The sequence below is a fragment of the Perca flavescens genome, chromosome 19, assembly GCF_004354835.1.
Source record: "Perca flavescens isolate YP-PL-M2 chromosome 19, PFLA_1.0, whole genome shotgun sequence".
Taxonomy (NCBI): Eukaryota; Metazoa; Chordata; class Actinopteri; order Perciformes; family Percidae; genus Perca; species Perca flavescens.
The window spans coordinates 9102636-9118384 of record NC_041349.1 but is presented as its reverse complement, the minus strand read 5'-3'; the positions used below and the strand labels follow the sequence as shown (position 1 = coordinate 9118384).

The 15749-nt window shown below is 40.4% G+C and overlaps 1 protein-coding gene across 1 annotated transcript; it reads right to left on the bottom strand.

Moving 5' to 3' along the window:
- Positions 1-1186: 1186 nt before the first annotated feature.
- On the bottom strand, positions 1187-15628 carry LOC114546216 (toll-like receptor 13). The gene is made up of 6 exons (XM_028564904.1): positions 15597-15628; positions 14922-14980; positions 11079-11201; positions 5611-5694; positions 4294-4411; positions 1187-2195 (listed from the first exon to the last, which is right to left on the bottom strand). Exons 1-6 carry the CDS (start codon positions 15626-15628, stop codon positions 1955-1957), a joined length of 657 nt encoding a protein of 218 aa, XP_028420705.1. The 3' UTR covers positions 1187-1954.
- Between the last annotated feature and the right edge of the window lie 121 nt (positions 15629-15749).

The window sequence follows — 15749 nt, the reverse complement described above, 5'->3', positions numbered from 1 at the left end:
GAATCAAATGAACTAGAAAACAAGGAAAGAAAGAAGCAACCAGAGACACGGACAGAAAGAAAGAAAGAAATAAAGAAAGAAAGAAGCAATCAGAGACAGAAATAAAGAAAGGAAGTGAACAAGGAAAGAGAGAAACAAACAAAAGAGAGAGAAAGAAAAAGGGAAAGGATGAAAGAAACAAAGACAGAAAGAAATAAACAAGTGAAGAAAGAATGAAACAAGGACAGAAATAAAGAAACAAGGACAGAAATAAAGAAAAAGAAACAAGTAAAGAATGAAACAAGTAAAGAGAATGAAATAAAGAAAGAATGAAACGAGGAAAAAAAGAATGAAACGAGGAAAAAAAGAATGAAACAAGTAAAGAAAGAATGAAACAAGGACAGAAATAAAGAGAGAATGAAACGAGTAAAAAAAGAATGAAACAAGTAAAGAAAGAATGAAACAAAGACAGAGAATGAAACAAGGACAGAAATAAAGAATGAAACAAGTAAAGAGAGAATTAAACAAATAAAGAAATAAAGAAAGAATGAAACAAGTAAAGAAAGAATGAAACAAGGACATAAATAAAGAAACAAGTAAAGAAAGAATGAAACAAGTAAAGAAAGAATGAAACAAAGACAGAAAGAAACAAAGAAACAAGTAAAAGGAAGAAAGAATGAGAGAGAAACAACGGTAGAAATAAATGAATGAAAAAGAATTACTTTGACTCAACTCACTTTATTTACAGACCTTTCAGCCCAAAGTGTTCACACAACAAAATGAAAACAGAAAACTGAACGTGACCAAGATGAAAACGTACGTATACGTAACAAATCTAAAAGTTACAACAATAAGACTAGAATATAAATCTCAAGAAGAAGAAGAAACTGGATAAAATGACCACCAGGGTTTCAATGATTAACACGTATAACCAGGTCCATCACTCACACAGTTATCGTTTAATCCCTCTCGGGGAAATTAGAAAGATATAAAAGTAACAAAGAGAGAATGAAACAAACAAGGAAAGACATTATGAAGGTAACCTCTCTCTCTCTCTGTCTGTCTCTCTCTCTCTGTCTCTCTCTCTGTCTGTGTCTCTCTCTCTCTGTTTCTCTCTCTCTGTCTCTCTCTCTGTCTGTCTGTCTCTCTGTCTGTCTCTCTCTCTCTCTCTCTCTCTCTCTCTCTCTCTCCTTCTCTTTGTCTCTCTCTCCGTCTCTCTGTGTCTCTATCTTTCTCTCTGTCTCTCTCTGTCTTTCTCTCTCTCTCTAACACCCATTGACACAAACAGCCCTCAGGTGGCCCTGACAGACAGCTGTAGTATCCATGTGCTTTGTGAATGAAATTAGACTAAATGTCATTCAGAAAAACACTCAACATGTGACCAGGACACCACAGACCTCTGTTACAGTTCAGTACATTAATAAAACATGTGTCACAGAAAGTGGTTCATATGAAATACTTTACTGTCTATTCTAATTGGCCACTAGTCACTATTCAAACAGTAAAAGTTGCCCGATGAAGTTCCTTGAATAAAAATACAATGTCATTGCAATCTACTCACAACAGATCTTTTAAAACTTATGACAAACTGGTACCCCTATTTTCCGATTAACTTAACAAGGCCCAAGCCTGACAGACATTAAGATATTTATGTCCGAGGCCGACCCAGTTAAAATCTCGTTTTTTTCTCATACTAATGACACATGTACGTTTGCATCAGAGCACACGGGGCAACAAGCGCACATAAAAAGCTTTTTAAAATTTGAAACGTTCAATGCCTTATTGCGTTGATGTGACTGAGCCCAACCCAAACCTCATTTCTAAATATCTGTCCAAACCCGGCCTGGCCCATCGGGTCTTCGGTTTGTGTATCCATCCCATATATCAAATTACCTTTTTACAGGTATAAGAGCCCATTTAAATCCCTTTTGAAATGTATTATTTATTACAGTTTAAACAAAAAACGGTTTGTTTTTCATTCCTGGATCTGAAAGAAACTCATGGTTGGGTTGTCCGTGGGACTTCCAGGTGTCATCAGAGCTCGCCGTACGTTCTGCCAGAAGACTCCCGTGTGTTGACCGGCTTGCGGCCAGCTCAGGTAGGTGCGTCTCTTCACCAGACTCCTCATTCGGTAGTACAGAGACAGCTCGCAGGCAGGGATGTCCTCCATAAACAGCAGGATCAGCACATCGTCCTGCTCGTCAAACAGACGGTAGCTGCAGACACCAAACACGACATAAGCTCCAAGTAGTTTGGGAACAAGGTAAGTTATGAGTTTGGTTTTTTTGTTATTGGCTCTCTGCTAGACGGCGCTCACAATGGAGGGCTACACGTCCCGTCATGAGAACTGGCAGTTTAGGCACCAAAACGACAGTTAACTTTAGGCTCCAAAACAATGAAGTTAGGCAGCAGAACGACAATTAAGTTAGGCAGCAGAACGACCGTAAACTTTAGGCTCCAAAACAACAGTTAACTTTAGGCTCCAAAACAACAGTTAACTTTAGGCTCCAAAACAACAGTTAACTTTAGGGTCCAAAACAACAGTTAACTTTAGGCTCCAAAACAACAGTTAACTTTAGGCTCCAAAACAACAGTTAACTTTAGGCTCCAAAACAACAGTTAACTTTAGGCTCCATAACGACAGTTAAGTTTAGGCACCAAAACAAGAGTTTTGTTTAAGCTCTAAAACGACCGTTAAGTTTAGGCACCAAAACAACAGTCAAGTTTAGGCTCTAACATGACAGTTAAGTTTAGGCTCCAAAATGACCGTTAAGTTTAGGCTCCAAAACAACAGTTAAATTTAAGTTTAGGCACCAAAACGAGAGTTAAGTTTAAGTTCTAAAATGACAGTTAAGTTTAGGCACCAAAATTCAGGCACCAAAACGACCGTTAAATTCAGGCTCCAAAACGACAGTTAAGTTTAGGCTCCAAAACGACAGTTAAGTTTAGGCACTAAAACGACAGTTAAGTTTAGGCACTAAAACGACAGTTAAGTTTAGGCCCCAAAACAACAGTTAACTTTAGGTTCCAAAACCATAGTTAAGTTTAGGCACCAAAACGAGAGTTAAGTTAAAAGCTCCAAAACAACAGTTAAATTCAGGCACCAAAACAACATTTAAGTTTAGGCACCAAAACGAGAGTTAAGTTTAAGTTCTAAAACGACAGTTAAGTTTAGGCACCAAAATTCAAGCACCAAAACGACCGTTAAATTCAGGCACCACAATGACCATTAAGTTTAGGAACCAAAACAACATTTAAGTTTAGGCACCAAAACGACAGTTAAGCTTAGGCTCTAAAACGACAGTTGAGTTTAGGCACCAAATCAATAGTCAAGGTTAGGCTCCAAAATGACAGTTAAGTTTTGACACCATAACAACGGTTAAGTTTAGGCACCAAAACAACAGTCAAGTTTAGGCTCCAAAACGACAGTTAATTTTAGGCACCAAAACGACAATTAAGTTTAGACTCCAAAACAACAGACAAGTTTAGGCTCTAAAACGACAGTTAAGTCCATCCATCCATCTTCGTCCGCTTATCCGGTGTCGGGTCGCGGGGGGAGCAGCTCCAGCAGGGGACCCCAAACTTCCCTTTCCCGAGCAACATTAACCAGCTCCGACTGGGGGATCCCGAGGCGTTCCCAGGCCAGGTTGGAGATATAATCCCTCCACCTAGTCCTGGGTCTTCCCCGAGGCCTCCTCCCAGCTGGACGTGCCTGGAACACCTCCCTAGGGAGGCGCCCAGGGGGCATCCTTACCAGATGCCCGAACCACCTCAACTGGCTCCTTTCGACGCAAAGGAGCAGCGGCTCTACTCCGAGCCCCTCACGGATGACTGAGCTTCTCACCCTATCTCTAAGGGAGACGCCAGCCACCCTCCTGAGGAAACCCATTTCGGCCGCTTGTACCCTGGATCTCGTTCTTTCGGTCATGACCCAGCCTTCATGACCATAGGTGAGGGTAGGAACGAAAACTGACCGGTAGATCGAGAGCTTTGCCTTCTGGCTCAGCTCTCTTTTTGTCACAACGGTGCGATAGATTGAATGCAATACCGCACCCGCTGCGCCGATTCTCCGACCAATCTCCCGCTCCATTGTCCCCTCACTCGCGAACAAAACCCCAAGGTACTTGAACTCCTTCACTTGGGGTAAGGACTCATTCCCTACCTGGAAGTTTAAGCTCCAAAATGACAGTTAAGTTTAGGCTCTAAAACAACACTTATTATATTACTATAATGTTAACGAGCGTCGACTATCAGTTAAAAAAATCCTCAAAGTTAGCATCACTAGTACCTAGACTTAGAGGCGGTGCTGCCTACCTGGCCATCTGGATCTCTCTGGAGCACCACTCGCTCTGCAGGTAGTGTCGGCTGATCACACAGATGGTCTTCCTGCTGCCGTAGATGGCGTCTGTAATGTTTTCTACGATGGGCTTACCTGTCAAAACAACAGTCGCTTTCAGACTAGCAATGCACATCAGGAATTATATAAAAAAGCCTTTTTTTCTATTAGGAGCTGCCCCGACAAGCTGCCTAGTAACTCTTTCTATGTGGCTCTAAGTTGAATAATGAAAAGGACTAATTTAATTCTCTAATGCAATATTGGTTTGGATTTTCCTGAGAAACGGGCATCTTCTTTGCAATTTCAGGACTCTTCCTTCCTAACTTTTGTCCATAACTGTAAAAAATAAATGGACGTGGCCTTCAGGTCTGAAAAGTGAGGCCATTGCAGAAACTTGCATGCTTTTTAACAGCCAGCAGATTTTAAAGAAGTCTATTAGAAAAGGACCCTACTTCTCACTCTATTTATTAGAGTTAGGGTCAAACTAAATCAAACTATCAGCTTGTCTTTGTTCGTCTTTCCACTGTTCCAACAATCACCACTCTGGTTTGGTTAAAATAAATCCATAATTCACCCATTTACATGTGAAAATATGCTGGCTCTATACACACTAACAGTACTGATTATTTACATGGAGTCTGGTGGGTTTGGTGATGGTGATTTTGGAGCTGTTTCTGGTTGAACAAAAAGGATCTTACTCTTTCACAAAGAGGTCTATCTCTTTAGGGATCATTTTGATAATGTTGTGAGACACTTAGAATAATTACGCCAATATCACTTTTAGAGGACGAAATTGAGGATGTGGATTTCATTTGTTCTAAAGGGTCACATCGCAGCCTGGTTCGCTGCCGGTTACAGCGTTCTTGCTCTATAGAGACAGAGCCCATCGCGTCATAATCTTACGTTGACATCTTTCAAGTCTAAATGGAAAATCCAAATGTTAAATTGAAATGGAAAAGCCAATTGTTAAATCGAAATGGAAAAACCAAATGTTAAATCCAAATGGAAAAGCCAAATGGAAAATTAATAAGATGAATCATTTTACATTTTAACTTTGTCTTTTCTTTTTGAAATTCAATTATGGCATGATTTCCTAGTAGCGTAGTAAAATAATAATTTAAATTTGATCTTGCTTTGTTTTCTCTTTGGACTTCAATTTTAATTATGAATAAATATATTCTCCATGTAATAGTCTCTATTCTGGACCACTTTCAAAAATTTTTTTTACATTAGTCAAAAAGTAGTCTCCAGGTTGAGAAAACAATAACAAAATCACCCTTTAAATACAAACAGACCTGGTTCGAAGTCTCTGTGGTGCAGACAGAGTTTCCATCCTTGCTCCCCCTCCAGCACTGGAAGCATCTCTTCGTAGACCCAGGCTTCATCGTAAACGTTGTAGGAGACAAAAGCATCGTAGTGGTGAGAAGAGCCCTTCCTTCCCCTCCTTTTATCGTAGACCAAGGCCAGAAAGAGGTAGTAGGCGTAGGCAAGTTGCCACCTCAGGAAATGGTAAAAGAAGGATGCGAGGAGAGTAAACAGAATCAGACAAGTGCTGAATACGAAGCAGAAGAAGCCAGCGTCTATCCAACAGGAGCTAGTGTCAAAGTCCAGGAACTTGTTCCCATTTTGGCTCACAGGAAAGGCACAAATATACTGGTGGCCATTAACTACCTGCGTCTGGTTGTTGCTTTGCACCCATTGTTTGAAGCCAACGTTGGAGCATTCGCACGTTAAAGGATTGTTATTCAGGTCCAGGTATGTCAACGCAGGGAGGCATTGGAGGGCCGTTTCGTTGATGACCGACAACTCATTCCCGTTGAGTTTTAGCCATCTGAGGGTCAGCAGGTTCGCCCCGCCGAGGAAATCCAAATATCTCAATTTATTGTTGGAGAGATCGAGTTTCTGCAAGTTTGGAATTTGCCAGAACAGTTCAGGGGTTAAATGTGACAGATCGCTGTTTATTATCTGAAGAACCTTCAGTCGGGGAGTGTGTTTAAATGTGTCTGGGTGCAACGATTTCCTGAAGAAATAGTCAGAAGTTAAGAACTCTAAAGATTTAAGGCCCTTAAGCAGATCTTGTGTAATGTCGAAGAAAATTAATGTGGTGTAAACTTTGAGTATAAGCTTCTTCAAGTTAGGTAAATTTGAGAAAGGTGAATAATCATTTTGTTGAGAACTTCTCGGTTCCCACTTTGAGGTAAGATGTAATGTCAGATTCTTTAACTGTTTAAGTCCTATGAACATCTCTTTTCTGTAATGTCCAGGTGTAATACTAAGAGTTTGAAGATTATCAAGTCCTTGGAAAGCCCCTTCATTCACATCGTAATATGTGTCTTTTTCTAAATCCAAAGAACGGAGGGAGGACAGGTTTCTAAAGTCTTCTGGCATGAGGTGTAAGAGACGATTATTGTGTAAATTCAAAGATTCTAGTTTCTGCAAGCCAACCTTGAAGGTATTGTCAAAAGTAAAAACCACATTTTCTCCAATATTAACTTCTATCAAATCATTCAAGTTTTGAAAAACACATCCTTTAATTTTTGAAATAAGATTTTGGTAGAGATTAAGCATTGTTAATCTTGTCATATTCAGGAATGCATTGCAGTCGAGTTCATTGATGTAGTTGGAGCTCAGATCCAAGGTTTCCAGTGTGGAGAGTCCTCTGATTGCGAGGGGCACTTTGGAAAGGTGGTTACCGCCCAAAACCAGATGCCTGAGCTGTGAAATCGATCTGAGTGAATGCTCGGACATGTTGGACAGCTTGTTAGAAGATAAACTGAGGTCAGTGATCTGAGAACAAGACTGCAGTAGGTTGTCATCTACGCTGAAAATGTGGTTATACCCTAAATCAAGAGTTCTTAGAGAAGGAATTTGGCAGGCGACGTCTATGAGACCTTCATCTATCCTCGCCTTCATCGACGTCAGAAAAAGTTTTTGTAGCAAGTCAGTGGTCTGCAGCACCGCGCGGTACGACTCAAAGCTAATATAAGTTCCACCTAGAGCCAAACTAGTTAGGGTTCTCAGAAAGGTCTTGTTTGATACGTCCCATTCAATGTTGCTGCTACACTTAATTAACTCGAGAGACCACAAATGAGGAAAGACGTCTTTTTTAAGACTGAACTTTCTCAGAGGGTTAAAAGTCAGCAGCACAGTCTTTATGTTTGAGACGTTTAAATGCAGGTCGACTGATTTAAAAGAGGTGAACTTGTTGTTCCCAAGAGACAACTTATTTAGAGTTGGTAGTTTAAAGATGGGAGCAACATCTGCTATTTGTTGTAGGTAATTAGAGCCCAGATCCAATTCCTCTAAGCTGACCAGGGACTGAAAGGCCACAGGGGAGATATAACTGATACGGTTACTCATCAGAGATAGCTTGACTAGTTTGGACAGTCCTTGAAACATGTTGTCTGTCACTTTTTTAAGATTATTGCTGGACAGAGAGAGTAACTTTAACTTCTCCAAGTCTGCAAAAGCTCCATCATCAATGTGGGAAATCAAATTATATCCCAAATATGCAAAGGTGAGCTTTGGTAAATATTTTAAATCTGTCCCGGTGATCTTTGAAATGCTGTTTGAGCTGAGATCCAGTATTGATGCATTTCTGGGTATGTCGTCGGGTATAGCAGTGAGGCTGCGCTGTGTGCATGTAACCCACAGCTTATTCGCATCTTCAGAGTAGTTAATCGTGCAGTTTTTCAGTGAAAAAGCCAGTAAGGGGTTGTAATGAAGCAGGAAAGACAGAAGAGGAACAAGGAACAGAGGCCAACTTCCTGTATATTGCATGATGGTGTTTGGGATCTAACTTTGAGGTTGAGAAGTTTTTCTTTCAACACTGCACATCTGAGAAGAATGAAAGAAGAAAGCTTTACTCTGCAGTACATTTTAAACTGAACAGACAATATGAACATTTGTCCAGTAAATGTTTGGTCTTTTTTTCTTTGACATTTTTCTTTTGAGTATTTCAATTCTTTTATAAAAGATAAGATTTCTTTTCGGGTTGTAAATGTTTTATATATGGGTAAATCCATAAACACTTTCATAACAACTTTAAAATTTTGGCAAACCTAGTTATGCACTGTTTGCAAACTGCAATTACACACAGAGGTATTGCAAGAGGCACGATCTGATATGTCTGAGGTTACCTGTGTTAACTTAACTTACAGAAATATTGTGGTCTAAAAGTAGTCTTGCTTTGCAAGGTAAGGGATATCTGGAAGTGGAATGTCAAGGATGTAGATTAGGCTAAAAGTGATTTGGATATTTGGGGAGGATGGGGGGGTTCCAACCCAACAACGAACAAAACCGAATGAAGGTAGTGTGCTGACATTGCTTATTAGTGATAATATAGTATGTTCCTGGCAACACGTCAAACTTGATAACTCACTTGAAACGGCACCATGTGAATGTGAATATCGCTGCTACAATGACAGAAAATTAATGTCACAGCTCCCCTCGGCATTTAAACAGACTTTTGCCCAAACCACAGAATAAGCAAAAGCTTTTTAATGAGCAATATAGCTGTAGGCAGCTATGAGGGGGCCAAGCAGTCCACTAGCAACTAGCGTTGCCATGGCATGAGCAAGCAGTCACAGCAACATTTATGGCAATTGGATAAAGAATGGCTGAGATATCAGCTCATTTACTTTGTTACAGTGCCCCTAGAGGCCAAATGACACCACATTCCTTGCACATCCTCACAATCAGCTACCATGTCCCTGTACCAAGTTTGGACTTCATACATTAAAACGTTGGTGAGATATGAGATTATGTCCTGTGATTATAGCACCCACCTAGTGGTCAAAAGACTCCAAATGTATTATGCGTTCTCAGGATGGGGTCCCAAGTCCAAGTATTGAAATTGGTTTTGATACGTGAAAGCCTCCCTGAGATAGGAGTTCACTTCCAAACACTTTTAAATATCAATACGTAATGGAATAACGTTTGTGCGGCTTGGTCTGAAGATCATCTTTGCCAAGTTTTGTGAAAATCTGAGAAATTTTCTGACCTGTGAAAACTCTATAGTTTTTTTGATGAATCGGATCGATTATGTTGGCGTCACAAATTAGCATGTGTCGGCCTGAGGACCTCCCAAGGTATTAACAGACACCGCTAGTAAGTTTTAATTCCAAACACATCAAACATTATAGGCCAAATCATACTGTAACTCTCCTAATTACAGTGCCCCCTATAGGTCTAAAGTCACCAAATGTATTGTGCCTCTTCCTAATTGGACCCTGTACCTATTTACTTAGATTGGTGGTTTTTTTTGACAACTTTTTACTGTACGGTTCTATGGGCTCTCTATGGCATGCCAAAGACTCCCATGGCAGAGCAAAGATGTGTAATAATAAGAAAAGGTAGAATCACTAATGGTGCCTCGTAGCCATTTTTATTTATTATTATTTATTAATTCAAACCATATCACAATACTTCGGCGAATTTTAAATTTTAATTTTAAAAAAAAGATTTTAAGGCCAAAAGTTGTTTTCAAAACAAACACTGCATAAATTCTAGGGATGCACGATTCAGAAAATGTCAAGATTCGATTCAAAATCCATTTTCGATAAAAAAAAAAAAGTGTTGACAGTATGTAAATGTAGTTACTTTTCCCATGTGATTTTAGTAGACATAAAATTTAAATAAAAAACAACGTTACTGCTGTTGCTTCCTATCTCCTGCCTTTACTTGTTCTTACACACTAAATATCTTTTTGTTAATACTGTTTAAATCTTAGCTCATTTAGAGATTTCCCTTCCTGTTATACTCTGAACTTTACTGTTTTCTTTCACTTCTGCTTAAATGCTAAACTCCATTTTGTGGAAAATTTTTGAAAGAAGTGAGATTTCTTACAAATTATTGGGCAGAGTGATTTCAGTCCATCCTCCGTCAAAGACAATTTTGTTCTTTTCAGTTTCAGTTCAGTTTTAACAGTTTTTCCACATCCTGAACTAAAAGGACAAAGGAAATAGTGACGACCAACAATCACAGGTTTTACGTATCACAAAACAACCCAATGCAGATGAGCTCTTTGTTTGTTTCACATGCAGGAAAGTCCATGAAGCTCTGCCCACCTGGAGCATCCAAACAGATATGTCAGGATCAACAGTGGAATAAGTATTCAGATCCTCTACTTGAGTGAAAGTATTAATACAACACTGTAACAATACTCTGTTACAAGTCAAAGTCCTTCATTGAAAATGTTACTTCAGTAAAAGTCTGTAAGTATCATCAGGGAAATGTAATTTAAGTATTAAAATTTTATAACAATCCTCCCATTTTAGAAAGTGTAAAGGATCCAAACAGTTGTGTGTTTAATGGTCTAAATCATCTCAGCTGGACTTGTTGGCCATTATATCGTTGGCTAGTTTAATTTATAATAAAACATCAGATTTTATAAACTATGTGTGTTTTGTGTGCAGGAATCTTAATGTGCAAAGCAACTAGTAACTAAAGCTGTAACAGATGAATGTAGTGGAGTAAAAAGTACAATATTTCTCTCTGAAATGTAGCGGAGTAGAAGTAGAAAGTGGCATGAAAAGAAAAGACTTAAAGAGAGTACAAGTACCTCAACATTTTGACTTAACTACAGTACTGGAGTAAATGTATTTAGTTACATTCCACCACTGATACGGTTGTTGTTGAATTGTCTCTTAACTGAGCGAAGCTACAACATTATTATCTGTTCACTTTGTGTCTAATCCACCAACCCTCACACACTAAATCTGTACAACAGGACGGCAACAACATGAACACATTCAGACGTTACCTTTTATCTCTGGAGTCATGTCAGGAGGAATCAGCAAGACAAGAGTAGTTTGTCTCTTCAACTGCAGCTCATCAGGAACTAGACACTTACACTCATGTGTTTTCTGGTTACACTGTTGACAGACTGACAGACAGAAAGTCACAAGTTTGATACATCACCAGTGATGTGGTTACAACAGGCCTCAGGGCAGTTGTGGTCAGCAGTGGTGGAATGTAACTACGTAAATTTCCTCTAGTACTGTAGGAAAGGTTCCAGGTGAAGGATGACAAAAAGAGAAGAAATTGTATATGCAGAAAGTTTTGAACAATACAGCAGATTAATTCATTAAAGTGCTCATGTTATGCTCATTTTCAGGTTCATAATTGTATTTAGAAGTTATATCAGAATAGGTTTATGTGGTTTAATTTTCACAAAACACCATATATTTGTTGTACTGCACATTGCAGCACCTCCTCTTTTCACCCTGTGTGTAGAGCTCTCTGTTTTAGCTACAGAGTCAGAAATCTCACTTCTGTTCCATCTTTGTTGGGAGTTGCACATGTGCATTACCAAGGTAAGGACTACTAGCCAGTCAGAAGCAGAGTATGAGGGCGTGCCCTGACAGTACCTAGGTAAGGACTACTAGCCAGTCAGAAGCAGAGTATGAGGGCGTGCCCTGACAGTACCTAGGTAAGGACTACTAGCCAGTCAGAAGCAGAGTATGAGGGCTTTCCAAGCTAGCAGCTAGACGAGCACTACAACGTGTGTTACGTAAGGGTTAATGCCCGACGAGGTGTCCATTGTCAGTTATTAATGGACGATTGCGAGGAGTGAACCGGCCGATTTGCAGCGGAGGACGGTTGCGCCGAAGTCAAAGGGCATTAAACCGCTTATACAGGGGTAGAGCTAGATCGTCAGTACAGTGGGGATGGAGCTTCATCATGGGGCCCTCTGTTACCAAGTCATTTTAAAATTAAAACCTTTAAAGAGAAAAAGGTAAAATATCTGATGAATGCATGTTACAATGTGTCACTTGTTGAGCCAAGTAAGCCTATAAGTCAAATAAAACAGAAAGAAAAGCCACATGTTTTAACAAGTTTGTATTGACGAACAAAGAAAGCAGATTGCCAGTCAAGTGAAAATGTTTCAGCACCACGGACAGCGACAGCTGATGGACAGCGATGGTGCTGAACAGGCCAAGGTAGCTCATCAGTGCCACAATATATAGTTGACATGGCACTATAATATGTTTGATAAGAAGAGCTGGATTATCACAATTTGAGCTCATATGCAGTAATTAGCTTCTTTCAGCTAATAATCTGCAATGTGTCACTTTGTGCCCCGTTTTCATCAAGTGACGCAAGATTGGTGGCATTTGAGGGGCCCCTAATTGCCACGGGGCCCTGGGGCGGCTGCACCCAAGCACCCACGCTCTCTCTACTACTGCGCTTATACCATGGTCACTAGCCAAATAACACATTTATAAAACATTAGTTTATATTTTAATTTGTTTTACAATCAAAATCTAAACCTTTTCCAAACAATAACTCAGTTTCCCTGGTTACTCATGAGGGTTGGACTAATGCCTGGAACAATCATTCTCATCCTATAAGGTTCTTATGCAACGCAAACGTTGTTCACTCATCCAGGAAATAGGAAGGACCTTAGATACGACTTGCCTCCCTAAGCAACGGGAGATATTTATAGTCCGCTCAGCTACAAGCCAGAAAGCTAAAGCTATGCTAGCAAGATCCGAAGTCAGGCACTGAAGCAGCACACAGTGTTCAAATTAACAGATTCACATTTCATTTTTGTTTTAATGTAGCGGATTAATTTACCCTGCAGCCAATCAGAATCGAGTAATTACCCAGACCATGGTATAAGATACTGGGAAGGCGGCGCTGCATTTGCAAAAATGCTGCGCGTCAAAAAATCTAGCCGATGCCCATCTTTATGCAAATGAATGCGTTGAACGCAACGCGACTATCCAGTAGAAGTAGACGAAAATCTTTCAAACTGACCTTTGTTGATCTGAAATAAAGACAGATTCAGCAACTGCATGGCCTATTTCTCGCTTAAATTCTTTTCAGAAACAAGTTTCAGTGAACTATTTTCGTAAAATACTAGATCGTATTCCGAACTGACTGCCATTACTGTCATTTAGAAATTCGGTAGTAGCCAGACCCACGTCATGCGTTTGTCCAATCAGCTGCCGGTCAAGGGCGTCAACCATGGATGTATTACGTTGCGACACCACGCTTCAGTTGTGTTGCCAAAGTGGATCCGTACGGTGATAATCCAATCTATTTTCACGCAAACCGCAATGCGCCCAGACAGACACCCAGGCAGGCAGCGATAGTATCCAGTCAATTTACCAAAACACACTGCACCAATATATCGTTTAGGTCTCCATTACAACACCACGGACACCAAGAGCTTGATCTTGGAGGTTGAAAACCAGAAAAACACTAGAAAAGAGAAGCATGGCAAGGTAAGGCTGGGCGATATGGAGAAATCGATATCATATCAATACTCAATATCAATATTGCGTTGATATTCTAGGGTTGAGAATTGGTGCTCTAACAAAATACCTTCACACTTAGATTTTAAATAAATAATCATCAGTTATGTGGCCATAATGTCTAACTGGGGAAAAGGCAAACAATAGAATAGCTAGAACAGTCTGGTAACTTCAGAAAAGTACATCACTTTACTGTAATGCAGCTTTTAAAACCAGTGAAAGACAACACTTATGGTCATATTACGATATTACGATATCCAAAATCTAAGACAATATCTAGTCTCATATCTCGATATAATATCGATATATTGCCCAGCCCTACATGGAGTACAAAGTAGAGACAATCAATTCTTTGAGTTGGGCAGCAAGATGCTCCGCTTCTGAGACGCTCCCGGTGTGGTATGGTGTGTGGCGGAGGACGGAACAAAACCGCAACGAAGCCATAACGCAGCCCGGACGCCCAGTGGAGCATTGTGAGTTTCAGGCAAAACACACTGGGTGCGGAAATACCGCGGAGCGCCGTGATGCGGAGCTATTCTAATTTTGCCGCCCATGTTATCCAATCTGCCCGTTCATACCAGCTGCGATAAGGCAGCAGTCGTTTGGACATCTCCTCTATTTCTTCCGCGAGTGAATGTGTCAAGCCAGGCAGGTAATCACATACAGGAAGACCACAGTGCAGCTGAATACCAAACCAAAACTTAGTTGTGTAGATTTACCTGAACCCTATTCACACGGGATTAGTATCATCAGGGGACCTTGTTTGATTTAGAAATGAGGTTGGTTGGGGTGGTGGATGGGTCAAACAACACAGGACTTTCAACCAGGAGACTGGGGATGGCGTCCCACATGTTGCAGTTCCTTTCTGCTGATGAGCGATGTGACAGTTATCGAGGCTTCGTATCACTGTTTCTTTTAAAGCCAACTCCCTTTATGCCTTCCCCTCGATAACCCTCGCCTACTATGCCCTCTTCTGCCATACAGCAACACCAGTCACTGTCAGCGGAGCGGATGGTTTAGCCTATATTAAAAGGAGTTATTTCAGATACTTCCCTGGATTTTTGTTTGTTTTAGAGAGACACACACACCCGTATTAAAGGGCCCTCGCCACAGTCAGGAAACCCGGTGGCAAGGCAAGAGGCTTTGATTAGCACCCGAGATGTCCCCTACTCATGGGCTTTTAACCCCCTGTATGTGTAAAATACTGCCCTGAGGGGATCTTTACAACCAAATAATTTGGATTAATTACTCACAGTTGAAGGCCACTTCTGTTAGGGTCACAGAAGGTTCCACTCTACTGGAGGATCAAAGGAGGTCTCGGTCCCCGCCGGGTTGCAACTCACCATGGGCGGTTAAAGAGGAGTCCAAGCTGCCCCCGTAGGGGTGTCCCCTGCCCGTACGGCTGGGGTGGAGGAAAGAGAGAAACAGGAAAAAGTCTCCTATAAAGGCACAAAAGATTTACGAGGTTTTCTGGTCCCCTAGTTCAACACGAACTCAGGTATTTTTATTTTAGTTGAAGCAAAAAGTTAAAAAAGCAGATAAGCTAAGTAAAAATAAAATAAAAAATGCAGTCTCTAACAGAATGAGTTCAATGTAAAAATTCCTCAAAATGCTGAGATACTGATACACTTGTGTCCTAAGCACAAAATGCCCCAAAAATCTCCTGCTGGAGAAGCCCCCATATTTATGTACATTTGAAGGTTCACTCCCTTCGGCGCAGCGAGGTTCGTTTCACCACTTCATGTGACCTTATAGGGTAATTCAATCTTAATGCAGATACAAGTGGGACGACACGTAAAGGAAATTTAACATGTGACCATATCTATGCAGTGCTCAATCTAACAGCTCAGGTCAGGACCAGGTCAATACGAACACGGCCCTATGTATTACACAAGCAATGATACATTTAAATCATATGAGAATGCCCAAATCCCCTCTCCAGACAAATGTAGGTACAAGACAGGATGATCTACGAGTGCATATGTTTCACATTAACTCCCCATCCTCCTCTCACATACATGAACTCTCCTCTTTGCAGCAGCAGCCTCATACTCTAGTCATAAAACAATTCACATTAACATTTCTCTATGCTTTATTTTTCTCCAAAGCATGTTTATAGTAAGATTAGTAACATAACTTTTAGCATGATTACATTTAAGCAAAACACAGTT